Source organism: Eleginops maclovinus, chromosome 16 (assembly GCF_036324505.1).
Source record: "Eleginops maclovinus isolate JMC-PN-2008 ecotype Puerto Natales chromosome 16, JC_Emac_rtc_rv5, whole genome shotgun sequence".
Classification (NCBI taxonomy): domain Eukaryota; kingdom Metazoa; phylum Chordata; class Actinopteri; order Perciformes; family Eleginopidae; genus Eleginops; species Eleginops maclovinus.
In genome coordinates this window covers 23184636-23204682 of record NC_086364.1, presented here as the reverse complement: position 1 = coordinate 23204682, position 20047 = coordinate 23184636, and the positions used below count along the sequence as shown (strand labels likewise).

At 41.2% G+C, this 20047-nt stretch overlaps 2 protein-coding genes across 2 annotated transcripts; one reads left to right on the top strand and one right to left on the bottom strand.

Moving 5' to 3' along the window:
* Window positions 1–958: 958 nt before the first annotated feature.
* Window positions 959–2568, bottom strand: LOC134878580 (caspase-7-like). The gene is made up of 3 exons (XM_063904718.1): window positions 2413–2568; window positions 2052–2178; window positions 959–1778 (listed from the first exon to the last, which is right to left on the bottom strand). Exons 1-3 carry the CDS (start codon window positions 2443–2445, stop codon window positions 1531–1533), a joined length of 408 nt encoding a protein of 135 aa, XP_063760788.1. The 5' UTR covers window positions 2446–2568; the 3' UTR covers window positions 959–1530.
* A 1152-nt stretch (window positions 2569–3720) lies between these two features.
* On the top strand, window positions 3721–7617 carry LOC134878538 (caspase-3-like). The gene is made up of 4 exons (XM_063904636.1): window positions 3721–4174; window positions 5949–6112; window positions 6356–6482; window positions 6767–7617. Exons 1-4 carry the CDS (start codon window positions 3859–3861, stop codon window positions 7012–7014), a joined length of 855 nt encoding a protein of 284 aa, XP_063760706.1. The 5' UTR covers window positions 3721–3858; the 3' UTR covers window positions 7015–7617.
* The last annotated feature ends 12430 nt before the right edge of the window (window positions 7618–20047 follow it).

Below are 20047 nucleotides of genomic sequence, written 5' to 3'. Positions count from 1 at the left end.
AGATCTAGTATTTGAGTAAAGTAGAAGTACTCAGGTCTTGTTCTTGAGTAAAGTAGAAGTACTCAGATCTTGTATTTGAGTAAAAGTAGAAGTACTCAGGTCTTGTTCTTGAGTAAAGTAGAAGTACTCAGATCTAGTATTTGAGTAAAAGTGGAAGTACTCAGGTCTTGTTCTTGAGTAAAGTAGAAGTACTCAGATCTAGTATTTGAGTAAAAGTGGAAGTACTCAGGTCTTGTACTTGAGTAAAAGTAGAAGTACTCGGATCTAGTATTTGAGTAAAAGTAGAAGTACTCAGGTCTTGTACTTGAGTAAAGTAGAAGTACTCAGATCTTGTACTTGAGTAAAGTAGAAGTACCAGAGTGTAGGAATACTCTGTCACAGTGAAAGTATTCTAAATGTTCCTCCGGTGAAAGTAGAAAGTACTCTCCTCTAAATGTACTTAAAGTAGCGACAGTAAAAGTACTCATTGTCTGATTGGTCCATTTCAGAAAGACCTGAATCCAAAAAGCAAAAGGACATAAGTATTATTAAAATGTAGTTAGTAAATTCAGATCTCTCTCAAAGTGAGATGTAGTTTGGAGGTGAAGTCACTAGAGGACGCTGGTGTCCTGTCTGCCATTAATCATGGATGCAATGTTAAAAAAATACAATACCAGTTAAATAAATATGAAAATAGATTGGAATGCATTAAAAAAAGATACAAAATAAAAGCATTTATAATATTTTAAAAAAAGATACTAAATAAAAGCTTATGAGCAACAAATGAAATGGAAGTTTAAACACTGTAATCATTCTTTATTGCGAGGTAACACACAAACAATCAGACACACACACACACACACACACACACACACACACACACACACACACACACACACACACACACACACACACACACACACACACACACATATGCTTTAAATATTTGACATGTCAAAGTATGTACAATATGCAGAGCTTTAAAAATTAATTTTGTTTTTGTGTCTTTTATTTATCTATGACTGGATTAATAAATAATCCTAATTTCAATAATAATAAATGTTTTTGTGTGAAAATAAAATGCAACCCCTAATCTTTTTACCTTCCCCTTGCAATCCCCTCAAGTACCATAGGGTCCCCGTACCCCCGGTTGGTTTGAATGGCTTTGTATACTGCAGGGTAGCTGCTGAATTTACTGCAGGTAAACTAAAGTCTGATTTAAGGGTTGGTTATATGTACCATCATTAATCCTAATCTGCCTAGCAACTAAAGGGTTAAATACATGTAGGAGTAAAGGTACACCATTTACCTCTGAACTTTAGTGGAGTACAAGTGCAGAGTAATATCAAATGGAAATAGTACTATGAAGTAAAAGTATTTAGTTACTTTACACCTCTGGTCCTGATGGACTCTCCTCTTTCATTAACCCCATGAGGTTTGTCAATGAGGTGAAGAAGAGGTCAGAAAAGGAGGATCTAATTTTTCGGCCTCTTCGATCACAGCCTTGCTAAGGATCATTGAGTCCACACATGCAGACAGGCCTGTTCCAGTCTAGCTGATGGAAGGAGTCTGAGTCGAGGCGAACGGGAACACTTCTCTGGTCAGTCGAGTCGTGAAACACGGCATCTCCTTCTTCCCGGCCAGAGTGCCTCCTTTGGCCTGGAAGGTGTAGGCCACGCTGTGTGACAGGCGGGTCATCAGCCGGGTCAGCTCCAGCTCACGGTTCCCTTCCTCCTGCAACAAGGTGCAGAAAGTCTGCAGGAAGACCGAGCCCAGAGGGTGCATGAAGGCTCCGTAACCTGGGGGGAGGACAAGGGGAGGACAAAGGGAAGACGTCAAACCAGGGGGTTAACAAGTGTCTAAATGAGATGACTAAACGTCATCACACCCAACATTAGCCACCTTTAGCTTAGCGCTGGAGACGTGGAGTCCTGGACCGTGCTGTAGTTCCTTAAGGCGGCTAATGTTGGGCTATAAAGGGACAACATTGCCTTCAAGACAAGGGGACAGGAAGTGCTCAAATGCTGACTCATTTCCAGGTTTTAGGACTCATTCCTACAGGGACAGTTTACCTGGAGCCGTGGCGTACATCACAGCTGTGTCTACAGGAACAGACAGATGCTGAGTGAAGCTGCACTCGCTGATGTCAACGGCCGAATCCACCTCCACACCATCATCGAGAGCGCCCCCCCGACACGCCTGCAGGGAAACACTGTCATCATGGGGGCAAGGGGGGGTCCGTCCATACAGGATCAATCTTTATTATCCTCTGAGAGCCAATCAGACTTAAAGTGTTTGTTTTTTTCTCCAGAAGCAGCGAGATGTTGCTGCTGATAGACAGTAGTTGAGAAATCAGTCAGACACAGATAAAGATGTGTGTGTGTGTGTGTGTGTGTGTGTGTGTGTGTGTGTGTGTGTGTGTGTGTGTGAGACCTGTATCAGGAACACTTTTGCCTTTTCCTCCATGCACTCGTTGTCGAAGTAGTTGAACACGCGTGACAGAAGAACAGGTTTCCCGTCAGCCCCGAACACACAGCCCTCGTCACCGTGAGACGACAAGACGGCGAGAAAACAGTCCTTCACAGGGCACCTGCTCTCTGCACACACACACACACACACACACACACACACACACACACACACACACACACACACACACACACACAAAAACACACACACACACACACACACACACACACACAAGTTATGCAATGCACAAAGTATGCAATAATTACAGTGCAGGGGTATGCTCTCTGTCAGTAAGGTACGTGTGTGTGTGTGTGTGTGTGTGTGTGTGTGTGTGTGTGTGTGTGTGTGTGTGTGTGTGTGTGTGTGTGTGTGTGTGTGTGTGTGTGTGTGTGTGTGTGTGTGTGTGGCAAAAGTATGTACATGATTGTGTAAGTGATGATGCAATATACAGTATATGTTTCCTCAACACAGAATGTGTGTATGGATTTTAAGTAAGCCTCACTTATTTATTTAATTAAATGGGAAAATACTTTAGTTATGACATTTTTAAAGTAGATATGAATCAGAGTCATGACGCTCTGTGAGGCTGGAACTTCCATATCTCAGTGATCTGTGTTTGAAGACATCCTCCGTGGTTTTGGCTCCACTCTCATATTTCCCCCAAAGATGTCCATGAACCCACCAAAAAACGTCACCGCATTTCAAATGTTATTCGGTTTTTTCTCCTCTTGCTTTTGCTGTGACTATCTGAGTTACCTGTATTTTATAAAAACGCCAAAACTTATACTGAACGGAAACAATGTTTAGTTAGTCATGTTTTTCAATGAAAGGTCAAAGGACGAGAGTTGAGTTGATGTTCTGGTTGAATCTGTTCACTGGTAGTTGACAGAGCACTGGAGAATTACAAATGTAACCATAACATACGTTTGTGTTTTTGTATTTGCAGCGTTTCTCCTCATGGGAACAGTTTTTGTCCGTTTGCACCTATTGGCCACCGTACCTACTCTTTAGCTCAACGAGATTTCCTGATTAAAGGTTATATTACAGTTGCTTGTTGCACCTTGGACTTCTTTATGCGAGACTAAGGTGAACTCTCCTCCAGTCAGTTTGATTCATTTTTTATTCTAATGACACAAAAATACATTCAGACAGTTCAATCCAAATCATGGGACTGGACTTTCTGTCCTTTGTTGTGACAACGCTTTAAAAGCCCCCGCTGACTTCTTGTCTTCCTAGATGAATTGGTTCTCTGGATTTAAAATGTATACATGAGCTCCTGAGGGAAAGCCTGTAACTCCGGTGAGGTCCTGAGTCATGTGGAAACACCGGAAGAAGGCGTGCACGTGCAGGGAAAAGACAGAGTTACGTAAACGCATGCTTCCTCCTGCAACAGCCTGAGGGGAACTCCATATGTGGCCGTACAGGTGTGACACACATAACGGACACACACACCTGAACACACTTCCACTCAGCACACAACAGAGTCCCAGGAGAAGACGAGAGAGGATGCTGCTGGGGAGAGGACTGAGGGAGCGCAGGGCGGGGGGGTGTAACAGGGCCTTGCTGGTGTCTGTGGCTCAGTTTGACCCCGGGGTGAGGCTGCGGGGGAGGCCCGGGGCGCAGAGGGACACCAAGAAACTCCACAGAACCCTCAGCAAGCTGGGCTTCAGGGTGGAGATCCACAGCGACCTGAGCAGTGACCAGATCTACCAGCTGTTCCTGGAAGGTAAAACACACACACACACACACACACACACACACACACACACACACACACACACACACACACACACACACACACACACACACACACACACACACAAAGCATCAAATTCAATATAAGCTGTGTGCGTCTCTCTTTAGTGTCCCCTGGTCTCCAGCTGTGTGCGTCTCTCTTTAGTGTCCCCTGGTCTCCAGCTGTGTGCGTCTCTCTTTAGTGTCCCCTGGTCTCCAGCTGTGTGCGTCTCTCTTTAGTGTCCCCTGGTCTCCAGCTGTGTGCATCTCTCTTTAGTGTCCCCTGGTCTCCAGCTGTGTGCGTCTGTCTTTACTGTCCCCTGGTCTCCAGCTGTGTGCGTCTGTCTTTACTGTCCCCTGGTCTCCAGCTGTGTGCGTCTCTCTTTAGTGTCCCCTGGTCTCCAGCTGTGTGCGTCTCTCTTTAGTGTCCCCTGGTCTCCAGCTGTGTGCGTCTCTCTTTAGTGTCCCCTGGTCTCCAGCTCAGCTGTGTGCGTCTCTCTTTAGTGTCCCCTGGTCTCCGTTGTGTTGGAGCTTCCTGCAGCGTTTGGTTTCTGCAGCTTTTAGTAAACTGCTCATGTTTCCTCTGCTGAATGTTCTCTAGATGCTGCATGTGTTGAAGAGCTGCTGCAGATGTTTCTGCAGGAGTTTTGATTTGTGTTTCTGTATCTGCACCGTTTCTCCTGATGGGAGAGTTTTGAGCCGTTGTAGCACTTTGGCACCGGTCAGCCACCATGTTTAAAACCCCTGGGAATAGATCCTCAGCTTATATAATGAACTGAAACTAACACCTGACCTTTTCATGCAGGAACTCAGTTCATCATAAAGTTTTACTGTTTAAACCCTCGTGGTCTTTATTTTACCTTTGTGTGTGTGCTGAAGCATCAGAACACACACCTAGATGATAAACAGACGGAAAGTTCAGGCTGAGTTTATCAGCTACTTATCTCTCAGAGACTGAACCATACACTCACAACGTGTGTGAGGGCAGGTCGATCATTAACAGTAAATGTGAAGTTTGAATATGAAGTGTAATAAATAGAGCTTAATAAGTAAACACTCCATTAATGATGGTGAGTTTCCCTAATGTACTGCCCCTTTAATGGCAATATGTTTAAATTGTATGTCTATGGAAAGAAAAAGCACCTGAAACAAATGACCAGTGAAATGTATTTTGTATGGACTTTTATTTAAAAATGTCATAACTAAAGTATTTTCCCATTTAATTAAATAAATAAGTGAGGCTTGATTACACAGGTGTAAAATAATAAATGAACCTTTACTTCAGAATAATTATTATGAAAGATGAATATATATTATATTACTGCTTTCAGTCTGTAAATAATGTTGTGTTTGTAATTATTATTATTGTATTGTTTTGTTCTTTTTTCCTCATAAATCCTCATTATTTTTAATCAAATTATTAATATTTTATAGTTTTTATTTTTTAACAGCACTTAAAATCCATACACACATTCTGTGTTGAGGAAACATATACTGTATATTCATCCCTCACTTACACAATCATGTACATACTTTTGCCACCCACACACACACACACACACACCACACAACCACACACACACACACACACACACACACACAACACACAGATACCTTACTGACAGAGAGCATACCCCTGCACTGTAATTATTGCATACTTTGTGTGTGTGTGTGTGTGTGTGTGTGTGTGTGTGTGTGTGTGTGTGTGTGTGTGTGTGTGTGTGTGTGTGTGTGTGTGTGTGGTGTGTGTGTGTGTGTGTGTGCAGAGAGCAGGTGCCCTGTGAAGGACTGTTTTCTCGCCGTCTTGTCGTCTCACGGTGACGAGGGCTGTGTGTTCGGGGCTGACGGGAAACCTGTTCTTCTGTCACGCGTGTTCAACTACTTCGACAACGAGTGCATGGAGGAAAAGGCCAAAGTGTTCCTGATACAGGTCTCACACACACACACACACACACACACACCACACACACACACACACACACACACACACACACACACATCTTTATCTGTGTCTGACTGATTTCTCAACTACTGTCTATCAGCAGCAACATCTCGCTGCTTCTGGAGAAAAAAACAAACACTTTAAGTCTGATTGGCTCTCAGAGGATAATAAAGATTGATCTTGTATGGACGGACCCCCCCTTGCCCCCATGATGACAGTGTTTCCCTGCAGGCGTGTCGGGGGGGCGCTCTCGATGATGGTGTGGAGGTGGATTCGGCCGTTGACATCAGCGAGTGCAGCTTCACTCAGCATCTGTCTGTTCCTGTAGACACAGCTGTGATGTACGCCACGGCTCCAGGTAAACTGCCCCTGTAGGAATGAGTCCTAAAACCTGGAAATGAGTCAGCATTTGAGCACTTCCTGTCCCCTGGTCTTGAAGGCAATGTTGTCCCTTTATAGCCCAACATTAGCCGCCTTAAGGAACTACAGCACGGTCCAGGACTCCACGTCTCCAGCGCTAAGCTAAAGGTGGCTAATGTTGGGTGTGATGACGTTTAGTCATCTCATTTAGACACTTGTTAACCCCCTGGTTTGACGTCTTCCCTTTGTCCTCCCCTTGTCCTCCCCTTGTCCTCCCCCCAGGTTACGGAGCCTTCATGCACCCTCTGGGCTCGGTCTTCCTGCAGACTTTCTGCACCTTGTTGCAGGAGGAAGGGAACCGTGAGCTGGAGCTGACCCGGCTGATGACCCGCCTGTCACACAGCGTGGCCTACACCTTCCAGGCCAAAGGAGGCACTCTGGCCGGGAAGAAGGAGATGCCGTGCTTCATGACTCGACTGACCAGAGAAGTGTTCCCGTTCGCCTCGACTCAGACTCCTTCCATCAGCTAGACTGGAACAGGCCTGTCTGCATGTGTGGACTCAATGATCCTTAGCAAGGCTGTGATCGAAGAGGCCGAAAAATTCAGATCCTCCTTTTCTGACCTCTTCTTCACCTCATTGACAAACCTCATGGGGTTAATGAAAGAGGAGAGTCCATCAGGACCAGAGGTGTAAAGTAACTAAATACTTTTACTTCATAGTACTATTTCCATTTGATGTTACTCTGCACTTGTACTCCACTAAAGTTCAGAGGTAAATGGTGTACCTTTACTCCTACATGTATTTAACCCTTTAGTTGCTAGGCAGATTAGGATTAATGATGGTACATATAACCAACCCTTAAATCAGACTTTAGTTCACCTGCAGTAAATTCAGCAGCTACCCTGCAGTATACAAAGCCATTCAAACCAACCGGGGGTACGGGGACCCTATGGTACTTGAGGGGATTGCAAGGGGAACGTAAAAAGATTAGGGGTTGCATTTTATTTTCACACAAAAACATTTATTATTATTGAAATTAGGATTATTTATTAATCCAGTCATAGATAAATAAAAGACACAAAAACTAAATTAATTAATTAATTAATTAATTAAAGCTAAAGTAAATGAAAATGTTACATACATATATATATATATATACATACATATATATTTATATATATATATATATATATATATATATACATGTATGTATATATATATATATGTATATATATTTACATACATAAATATATATATAAATATATATGTATGTATATATATATTTATATATATATATATACATATATATAAAAATATATTTATATATATATTTATATATACATACATATATATTTATATATATATTTACATACATAAATATATATATAAATATATATGTATGTATATATATATTTATATATATATATACATATATATATAAATATATATACATATATATATAAATATATATGTATATATATTTATATATATATACATATATATTTATATATATGTATATATATAAATATATATACATATATATATTTATATATATACATATATATAAATATATATATGTATGTAAAATAACAACATAATCTAAAATGTTCAATATAAGATACAATAAAAATACTTTAAAATATAAAAAGTTTAAATAAAATGTCAGAAGAAATATAAAACAAAATGAAATAAATTGTATTGATCCACATTAGTATAATCGTATGACACTTTCAGAGCAAACAGCTGATGGATGTTTATTTCTACCTCAGGATGACGTGAGAAACCTCTTTGTATTTTCCTCACGCCGTCTGACTTCCTGTGGGAAATCTGAAGATGTCATCAAGGAAACTTCTGCTGAAACACTCTGCATATTGTACATACATTGACATGTCAAATATTTAAAGCATATGTGTGTGTGTGTGTGTGTGTGTGTGTGTGTGTGTGTGTGTGTGTGTGTGTGTGTGTGTGTGTGTGTGTGTGTGTGTGTGTGTGTGTGTGTGTGTGTGTGTTTGTGTGTTACCTTGCAATAAAGAATGATTACAGTGTTTAAACTTCCATTTCATTTGTTGCTCATATTTCATTTTAAAATATTATGAATGCTTTTATTTTGTATCTTTTTTTAATGCATTCCAATCTATTTTCATATTTATTTAACTGGTATTGTATTTTTTTAACATTGCATCCATGATTAATGGCAGACAGGACACCAGCGTCCTCTAGTGACTTCACCTCCAAACTACATCTCACTTTGAGAGAGATCTGAATTTACTAACTACATTTTAATAATACTCATGTCCTTTTGCTTTTTGGATTCAGGTCTTTCTGAAATGGACCAATCAGACAATGAGTACTTTTACTGTCGCTACTTTAAGTACATTTAGAGGAGAGTACTTTCTACTTTCACCGGAGGAACATTTAGAATACTTTCACTGTGACAGAGTATTCCTACACTCTGGTACTTCTACTTTACTCAAGTACAAGACCTGAGTACTTCTACTTTACTCAAGTACAAGATCTGAGTACTTCTACTTTACTCAAGTACAAGATCTGAGTACTTCTACTTTACTCAAGTACAAGACCTGAGTACTTCTACTTTACTCAAGTACAAGACCTGAGTACTTCTACTTTAACTCAAGTACAAGACCTGAGTACTTTTACTTTACTCAAGTACAAGATCTGAGTACTTCTACTTTAACTCAAGTACAAGACCTGAGTACTTTTACTTTACTCAAGTACAAGATCTGAGTACTTCTACTTTTACTCAAATACAAGATCTGAGTACTTCTACTTTACTCAAATACTAGATCTGAGTACTTCTACTTTACTCAAGTACAAGACCTGAGTACTTCTACTTTTACTCAAATACTAGATCTGAGTACTTCTCCCAGCTCTGGCTGGCAGTGACGTCACAGAGGAGGAGTCAGGCGCGTGCCTTCACCTCAGAGCGCTTTTGGTGGACCTCAGCAACAGGAGAGTGAGTTCTGTCAGCACGGTGGGCTTTAAAGGATAAAGGAACTCGGTCGGTTGGCTCTGGTTCTCCTGCAGTGAGCTCCTGACAGAGAGAACATGTCCAATGGGAAAGACGCAAATGCTGCAGAAAAGTGAGTAATAAAACGTTCTCATGTCCGCTGTCTGATCAGCTTTAACGGGTAAAAACAACCTGTTCAGGAAACAGTGCAACATATTCATCTCACTCCGCTGCATTAGGAGACGCTAACTTCGTTTCCTTGTAGTTCATAATGATCACAAACTTTACTGTTGCACAGCTTTTCGAAAAACACATCAACTACAATTGTAAAATTCCTCCAAACTCCCAAAGCAAATGAAGTGCATTTTAGATTGTAAAGCAGCATCCCATACTTGGTACGGAACCGTGAATTAGAAACTAGTAATTGTTCAATGTTTTTGTGATGATGCTGGAACAAGCGTTTCCCCCAATGTGTGTATTGAGAAGCTTTGTGGCTGGATGTACATGACTACATTTACCTAAAACTGTTCCTAAATTAACATGATTTACGGTCTCTTCTTAGAAACCAACAAAGATGCCCTTGTGCTAAATAATATCCTTATGTTTTTGGTACATTTATAAAGAAATCTTACTTCATAAGTGTCTGTATAAAAGCCTTTAAGTGAATGAAAAATAAGAACTGCAGCTGAATTGTTTAGTATATATGATATTAAAAAGCCCTTTGATTGTCCTTTTTGTATTTCAATATCTTGTCTGTTTTGAATGTATTATTTATGTCTTTTGCATGCAGCTTGTCTTATGAGTTTAATATGGCATACCTGAAAGAAAGGTTAGTTTGTTCATTCGATATTTACCTGTTTGCTCTGTGTGAGGATGGATGTAAAGTTCTTTGAGGAGTGGTAAAGACTGGATAAAGACACATCTATACTCCTATATCTCACTGATGCCACTCACAACTGTGTCTCATATTATTATAGGAGAACATTGCGAAGTGGTGGTAAGGTTTCAGTTCTTCATGAGTACTCTTGGACTGTTCAGATTGTGGTATTTCCTCCTCTCTGTACTGGACCCTGAAGGCAGCGCCTCCCAGGTTCCCTCCACAAAAACACAATTGGATTTCTCCGTGTGGTTTTACATTATAGCAGAACATAATCTCTGTGTCAAAGCAACGTTGTATATCCTTCAAATGCATCCAGAGTTCTAGGACTCATTCCTGCACCCCTCGTTAATGTGTTCAGTGGGTTAGGGTTGGGTGCTGTGAACCTCTTCCTGTACGCCACATGGATCCTGTGTGTTTATCAGTGACCCCCCTTTTACTACACACACTCAGAGTATTTGCTGTGTGTTTGTGTTGCAGCTCCTCACAGATGACTCTGAAGGAGAGTCTGGATGAGTGCATGGAGGCTCTGGATCTCTTCCTGAACAACCACTTCAGTGAGAGCCTGTAGAGGGTCAGGATCCTCTCTATGGTGCACCTGTAGAGGGTCAGGATCCTCTCTACGGTGCACCTGTAGAGGGTCAGGATCCTCTCTACGGTGCACCTGTAGAGGGTCAGGATCCTCTCTACGGTGCACCTGTAGAGGGTCAGGATGCTCTCTATGGTGCACCTGTAGAGGGTCAGGATGCTCTCTATGGTGCACCTGTAGAGGGTCAGGATGCTCTCTATGGTGCACCTGTAGAGGGTCAGGATGCTCTCTATGGTGCACCTGTAGGGGGTCAGGATGCTCTCTATGGTGCACCTGTAGGGGGTCAGGATGCTCTCTATGGTGCACCTGTAGAGGGTCAGGATGCTCTCTATGGTGCACCTGTAGAGGGTCAGGATGCTCTCTATGGTGCACCTGTAGAGGGTCAGGATCCTCTCTATGGTGCACCTGTAGAGGGTCAGGATGCTCTCTATGGTGCACCTGTAGGGGGTCAGGATCCTCTCTATGGTGCACCTGTAGAGGGTCAGGATCCTCTCTATGGTGCACCTGTAGAGGGTCAGGATGCTCTCTATGGTGCACCTGTAGAGGGTCAGGATCCTCTCTATGGTGCACCTGTAGAGGGTCAGGATCCTCTCTATGGTGCACCTGTAGAGGGTCAGGATGCTCTCTATGGTGCACCTGTAGAGGGTCAGGATCCTCTCTATGGTGCACCTGTAGAGGGTCAGGATCCTCTCTATGGTGCACCTGTAGAGGGTCAGGATCCTCTCTATGGTGCACCTGTAGGGGTCAGGATGCTCTCTATGGTGCATCTGTAGAGGGTCGGGATGCTCTCTATGGTGCACCTGTAGGGAGTCAGGATCCTCTCTACGGTGCAAATGTAGGGGGTCAGGATCCTCTCTATGGTGCACCTGTAGAGGGTCAGGATGCTCTCTATGGTGCACCTGTAGAGGGTCAGGATCCTCTCTATGGTGCACCTGTAGAGGGTCAGGATCCTCTCTCTGGTGCACCAGAAAGTGAGACAAACTACTCTCTGTGGCCACGGTGTAACAGGATGAAACTGGTATCTGGACCCCTCCACTCTCACCATCAGATCGATCTCTGAGCAGCAACCTCCAGATATCAGCATGTTCAGATCAGAAGTCTAAACTTGAATAGCGTGGCTTTGAGGTAAGTCCAAAACCCAAAGATGACTTGATAACCCTGACCCTAACTCTTCAGAGTTTCCACTGAATAGGAGATAAAGAAGTCGCGTCTGTCCACCAATGAGACGCTGAGGCTGAGGGTTGATACAGATCTGATGAAGTGAGCGGTGTCAGTGATTGCTCAACACTCAGCAGGAAACCTCAGAGCAGAATGGCTGCAGTGGCAGAGCTCTCCGTCCTGCTGTTTGCTCTCCTCAGCAACATTCACTCTGAAGAACTCATCGTCATCGGAGAGGAAAGAGGCTCTCACACCTTCCAGCTCCCAGAGGAGGCCGGCTCCTGCCTGATCTCCAGATCTGTTGGTGAGGAGAAGCTGGTCCTGTGGAACACCTCTGATCTCTGGCCCCAGAACTCCTCAGTACCTGAAGACCTGAAACAACGACTTGTCAGCACGGCCAATACGTCTTCCTACATGATCCAGAACCTGACCCATTCAGACTCCGGCCTGTACCAAGAGGAGTGCTGGACTGAGGGCAAAGTGACTCATGAGAGAAACACCACAGTTACTGTCTGTGGTTCAATAGAGTGGACCAGATATGAATTAATGAGAGATGAAGAAACAAAAGAGCTGCCTTGTTCTGAAGCAGCTGACCACCTGGACGTCCAGTGGCTCAAACGGGATTATCGATCTGATCAAGAAAGATGGAGCAGAGTTTTTGGGGACAATACGGCATCAGTGATGGACAACGATAGAGGAAGATACCAAGTGGTGAAAAACACATCAGCTCTACGTATATCCAACATCACAACCACTGACCTCGGAGAATACACCTGTCTGAAGATGAACCAGCAGCAGTGTGTTAGCAGTCACCCTGTAGAGTATGTGTTGTATGTGATCTATCACTCAGTGGGAGACAGGGCTGTGTTGCAGTGTCCTGTCACTGGTTTCGGTGAAGACAAGCCTCCATATTGGGAGACTGAATTATTTAATAGTGATCGAGGACAACATAACCACACTGGGTCTTTAGTGGACCAGAACTTCTCTCTGGTGTTAACATCTGTAATGGTAAATCACACAGGTCTGTACTCCTGTAAAACCTTAACTACTGTGAAAAGATATATACTGGTAGTGTGCCCTAAATCCCCCCCCCCTGCTGTAGAGCTCTTCTCAGAGGGAGAAGAAGTCACTCTCAGATGCAAAGATTGGGAAAAGGGTCAGTATCACTATTGGTTCTTTAAGTCGAACCGAACCAAAGGAAGAACCTTTTTTGTACATCCTAATCTGAACCAGAGCATTGTCCACAATGACTCTGATGGGAGATTGGTCATCTCTGATGTCTCTCTGCAAGACACAGGAGAGTACTGGTGTACAGTTGCTGACAGTAATCTTCAGTGTTTCTCTTCAACCAAAACCCTGGTGCAGCACAGAGACCCCTTTGGGGTTCACTCCACCTTCTACGCAGTGAGATGCTCAGTGCTCAGTGTTCTGCTGCTTGTGCTCTGTGTCGCTGTACTCACTGTGACCCTGAGGACCAGAGGACGGGACCCTTAATATGCAGATGTTCATTTCAGTTCCCTCTGTCCTCGTCCTCTCTAATGCAGCGGCTCAGAGACACGATCTAATCTCTGGGTGTTAGACATTCAAGCAGACCCAACGTCAGGGTGAAAGAGAGAGAGAGAGAGAGAGAGAGAGAGAGAGAGAGAGAGAGAGAGAGAGAGAGAGAGAGAGAGAGAGAGAGAGAGAGAGAGAGAGAGAGAGAGAGAGAGAGAGAGAGAGAGAGAGAGAGAGAGAGAGAGAGAGAGAGAGAGAGAGAGAGAGAGAGAGAGAGAGAGAGAGAGAGAGAGAGAGAGAGAGAGAGAGAGAGAGAGAGAGAGAAGAGAGAGAGAGACAAGAGAGAGAGAGAGAGAGAGAGAGAGAGAGAGAGACAAGAGAGAGAGAGAGAGAGACAAAGAGAGAGAGAGAGAGAGAGAGAGAGATTACAAAAACCAGCAGCAACATTTTTATTATTATTTCTAATTAATAAATAACTTTAAATGTGTCTTTTTAAAATCCCAAAAGGTGACCCTCAAGATAGCAAATAAATGATGTAAAAACCCAAAATATAATTACTCTATAGTACTGAGAAGGAAAGCATTTGAATGTTGGAAGTAAATATATATTTAGTTTAGTGTGAGGATATGATCTTTACTGTGAATGTATTTTCTCTGTCTTGCTGTTCTTGTAAATATGTGTGATTGTAGGATCACTGCTTTGCTCTGCATCATGTTTCATATCTCTTTTCATATTTCAGTTACCAACCTTTAAACATTGGCTTTCACAGGAAATGTTTTCACTTCTGTGATCTTCTGTTCCGGATGTTTTATTTCAGAGGAAATGATTGTGATGTTTGTGTTTACCCTTCTTTGTTGTCAGCATTATATCTTGTGTTATAATTCCTTGATATATATCCATCAATAACCATGTCTGTGTAATAAAGGTTACCAATAACCAATCAAACCTGGGAGACAGCTCTTTGTATTCCTGATCTTTATCCTGAAATGGGCGATCACATACAAATATCCTGTAGAATTCATGTCTTGCTATTTCCTGCATGACACACACATTACACGGTTATTAGAACCCATTACTGCACCTCTATTAAAGCCCCATTACCCGGTTTTCACACCCGTCTCCCTCCGTTATCACACCCTTTTTATCTGACCCTTTTACACATGGACTCAGCCTGTGAAAGGACTGTTTCCTCAGAGATACAGAAACTATTGAAGGGTTAACGTGACATTCCACACGTCTCAAATGTACTTTACATTGAAGCAACATCTACAAACTCCATTTGTATTGGTCTGTCCTGCTGACTGCATTACACTGCATTCATCACTCAGTAATATTCAGTGATGGAAGAAGTACTCAGATCATGCACTTAAGGAACGAGTACAAATACTATGGTTTTAAATGATTCCACCTCAAGTAAAAGTACAAAAGTAAAAGCATCAAAACCTATACAAAGTCCAAACAGTCACCATGTTGTTGTTGTTGTTGTTGTGTTGCTTTTATAAGCTCTGAATCAGCAGGGTAAATATCAAATATTCCAGAGGTCATATGAAGTCGTTTAGATGCAGTTATCTGTAATCTGTACACCCTGCTAACGAGATATGACGCACAGTTAGGTTTTGGACTGATTAAACTAAGAGCAGAAAACTGAGAAGCAGATAAAGAAACGGTAAAGTTTGAGTCACATCTTTCGGGGAGATGTGAGAGGAAGTGGAGCCAGCAGCACTGAGGCCGTCCTGCAACACAGATCACTGAGATATGGAAGTCCAGCCTCACAGAGCTTCATGGCGGGTCGGCAAGACACGTTTATTAATACAAAGCAGCTTTCAACACAGGCTGATTCAAAGTGCTTTACCAGAAGGAACACAGACAGAAAAGCTGCAGCAGAATCACATTCAGAAGTGGCTCTGAAACAGCTGTCTTCACTTGCAGCAGGTTGTAAACAGGAGCCCGGACTCAGTGGAAAAGTACTGGAGCTTCCAGATCACATCGTCTTCAGAGAGAGAGAGAGGCAGAGAGAGAGCAAGACAGAGACAGAGAGCGAGAGAGAGAGAGACAGAGAGTGAGAGAGAGAGAGAGAGAGAGAGAGAGACCGAGAGAGAGACAAAGAGAGAGACAGAGAGAGAGAGAGAGAGAGAGAGAGAGAGACACAGCGAGAGAGAGACAGCCAGAGAGAGAGGGAGGGAGGGAGAGAGAGAGAGACAGAGAGAGAGCAAGACAGAGACAGAGAGCGAGAGAGAGAGAGAGACAAAGAGAGAGAGAGAGACAGACAGAGAGAGAGGGAGGGAGGGAGAGAGAGAGCAAGACAGAGACAGAGAGCGAGAGAGAGAGACAGAGAGTGAGAGAGAGAGAGAGACCGAGAGAGAGACAAAGAGAGAGAGAGAGAGAGAGACAGAGCGAGAGAGAGACAGACAGAGAGAGAGGGAGGGAGGGAGAGAGAGAGAGGCAGAGAGAGAGCAAGACAGAGAGAGAGACAGAGCGAGAGAGAGACAGAGAGAGGGAGGGAGGGACAGAGAGACAGAGAGAGAGGGAGGGAGGGAGAGAGACAGAGACAAAGAGACAGAGAGAGAGGGAGGGAGAGAGGGAGAGAGAGAGAGAGGGATGGAGAGAGAGACAGAGAGTGGCAGAGCGAGAGAGAGACAGACAGAGAGAGAGGGAGGGAGGGAGAGTGAGAGAGACAGAGAGAGAGGGAGGGAGAGAGGGAGAGAGAGAGAGAGGGATGGAGGGAGAGTGACCCTTAAGATAGCAAATAAATTACACAAATACCCAAAATATAAACCCTCAATAATACTGAGAAACAAAGGATTTGAATGTTGAAGTAAATCTCTATATTTGTATTTGTATCTTTGGTTGGGCATGAAGATATTATTTGATGCTGTAAATACATGTGATGATAGGGATCAGTGCTTCAGTCTGCACCCTGTTTTATATCTATAGTTATAACCTTTAAGCATCCCTTCTTCATCCTAAAAAGGATAGTTCTTGTATTGTGTATCTAGTGTTCTTATACCGACGTCAACTCACAGATCAGATCCTTATGTTTTAATGACGCCTTATGGATTTAGAGAAAGGCAGAGGGAGGGACTACAGAGACATCAAAGGCATAAACTCAGTGTCATTTTCCAATAGTGATAATGATGATGTCAGGGGAGACAGCCTATTGGCTACCAAAAGGATAAAGGTTGAAGGAGAAAGTGAATGCAGAAATCATTCTGGAGAGTTCTAAACACACTCTAAAGTAGAATCATTATTAGCATGTAATTCACACAGATCATTTTTCAGAATGAGATAAAGCAGGGAGGGGGGGCTCTTGCTATAAAATATGTATTTATTGAAACACCACGTGGTGTATAGCCAAAACTATGTGAACAGCCCGGTTTTTTGTTCAACAGCTTGACTACACTGAAGAGCTAGAGGGCTTTTAATTTAAGACGGATACAGGAAGTGACAAAAACGTTATCAGGTCAGACAGGAGCAGATCAGACAAGAAGGAGGCTTAAAGGTAAGGTCACTAAGTGAGCTGCTACTACACCGCAGCTTTCCCCCGGTATTACAATGTGGGGGGGTTTATACATTCCTTACTGCAAATGTGGTGAGCCACCAGGCCCTTACTATACTGTATTCATTTCACAAAGCAAAGCCATTGCTCTCTTGTATTAAAGGGCCCTTTCACATTAGCAGATTCCTATTTAATGAAGCTCAGTGTAAGTTCAACCAGGAAGACCGTCTTTCTATCTGTCATTCACATATCTCCATCTAACTAAGGTCGCCCCTCCCAATCAGCGCTCAGGGGTCTCCCCAGCTCAACCTGTCGCTCCGTCTCTAGTCCCAAAAGCCAATCATAGCGCATCGTGAAACCTTTACCTCTGCTCTCTCCCCTCCTGACAGTTGTCTTTCAGGTGACTCGACACAGATGGCAATTGTCAAAGTAACCTTTTCGTAGCATCCTTAAGGTGTCAGATTGTGAATACTCTGACCCCTACACAGGAATAAGCTCCTGTGGTATATGCAGGCTGTTTTTACCTTAATACTGAGAATACCTCGAGCACGCTGGGTAGATTAAACAGAACACCATAGCCTGTAGTTCAAACTGAACGTTCATGTTGCTTTAACAGGTACGCATTAAATATCCTGAGCATATTACATAAGTTACGGCTGTTTGTATTCCCTGTTTGTCTCCCCTCTGGTGTCTCTGCCCAGGTGTGCTGCGTTGCTGCAACGAGGTTCAGACGAGCTGCACCTGGAGGAGGGAGAGGTTCAGAGCTCCAGTTCATACAAGGGAGAGGCCTCTGTGCGTGGGGACTGCTGTTGCTCCCTCTCTCATCCTAGCATCCATCTTTGAACATTTCACATGCTGAATGTAATACATTATAAGGGTTTGATGATTTTAAAGGTGTCTTATGTGTTGTATTCTGGGTCAGGGGTGGAATTGTGTTATCCCCATAGGGCCCCCTTTAGGGTGGGGCGTCACACATTACATCACATATCACTTCTGAGACGACTTGCATACATGCTTTGGACAATCCCCACAGGAGCAATGCTGGGGTGAAGTGTATCGCCCAGGGACACAACGACATGCTGACTGCAGCGGGACTTGAACCTGCTCTGATGATCAGCGCACCATCCCACTGTGCCACAGCCTCCAAAATAAACGGCTAAAATGAACATTTTAAAGTCATGTTGGTGAAACATAGGATAAAAGAATATACCTAACATTAAAGGAAATATTCAAATGTACATAATAAAACATGTGAATCCACCAGCCTTTTTCTCAGTGCACATCACTGACAAAACACACCGGCCATCAGGAGCAGCTTGATCAAGAACACATCAACATGTAGGGGGAGGGATCAAACCCCCAACCCTTTGATTGGTCGACAACGACTCTACATCACAGAGCCAGTCGCCCAAACTGGTATAACCTCCACTCTAACCATCAGATCGGTCTCTGAGCAGCAACCTCCAGATATCAGCATGTTCAGATCAGAAGTGCAGACACCAATAGCGTGGATTTGAGGTAAGTCCAAAACCCAAAGATGCAGTTAAGGAGCGTTCAATCCTGGAGCCTTTGAAATATTTCCTCAATAGAGCATGAAGGAAGGTAGAATTAGAGGTGACACTCAGAACAAAGCTTTGTATTATTGATGTTATATAACTATTGGTATTTTCCACGTCTCTGTCAACAATCCATAAACACATAATCACATTTATGAATCATCGCGTTGATAGAATAAAGTATACTCTATTACTTTCTGTTTGTTATCATCATGCTCTCATGTTTGCATTTCAAGAAGGAAGACAATCTAAACTCACTTTACAGATGGAGCTCTTCAGAAAATGCTTTAAGTTCATTCACAGGTTTTAATGTCATATGCTCAGTAGCTACGGTGCAGAAATGGCAATGAACATCTTAAGTCCCGAGCTCCTCCAACAATGCAGCATATTATACAAACACTAAGAATATACATTACAAATAATAACAACAACAATAATAATAAAATAATAAAAATACAATAATAATAAATAATAATAAATAATAATAATAAATAATAATAATAACAATAATAATATTAATAATAAAAATACAATAATAAATAATAATAATAATAATAATATTAATAATAAAAATACAATAATAATGATAAATAATAATAATAACTAATAATAATAACAACAATAATAAATAATAATAACTAATAATAACAACAACAATAATAATAAAATAATAAAAATACAATAATAATAATAACAATAATAATAATATTAATAATAAAAATACAATAATAATGATAAAATAATAAAAATACAATAATAATGATAAAATAATAAAAATACAATAATAATGATAAATAATAATAACTAATAATAACAACAATAATAAATAATAATAACTAATAATAACAACAATAATAAATAATAATAATAACTAATAATAACAACAATAATAATTAATAACAATAATAATAATAACAACAACAATAATAATAATAAAATAATACAAATACAATAATAATGATAAATAATAATAATAACTAATAATAACAACAATAATAAATAATAACAATAATAATATAAATAATAAATAATAAAATAATACAAATACAATAATAATGATAAATAATAATAATAAATAATAACAACAATAATAAATAATAATAATAACAATAATAATATAAATAATAATAATAATAACAATAATAAATAATAATAACAATAATAAATAATAATAACAATAATAATATAAATAATAATAATAACAATAATAACAATAATGATAAATAATAAATAATAATACTAAATAATAATAACAACAACAATAATAAATAACAACAATAATAAATCATCATCATAAATAATAATAATAACATCAATAATAAATAATAATAAAAATAATAAATAATAACAACAATAATAAAAATACAATAATAATGATAAATAATAATACCAACAATAATAATAAATAATAACAACAATAATA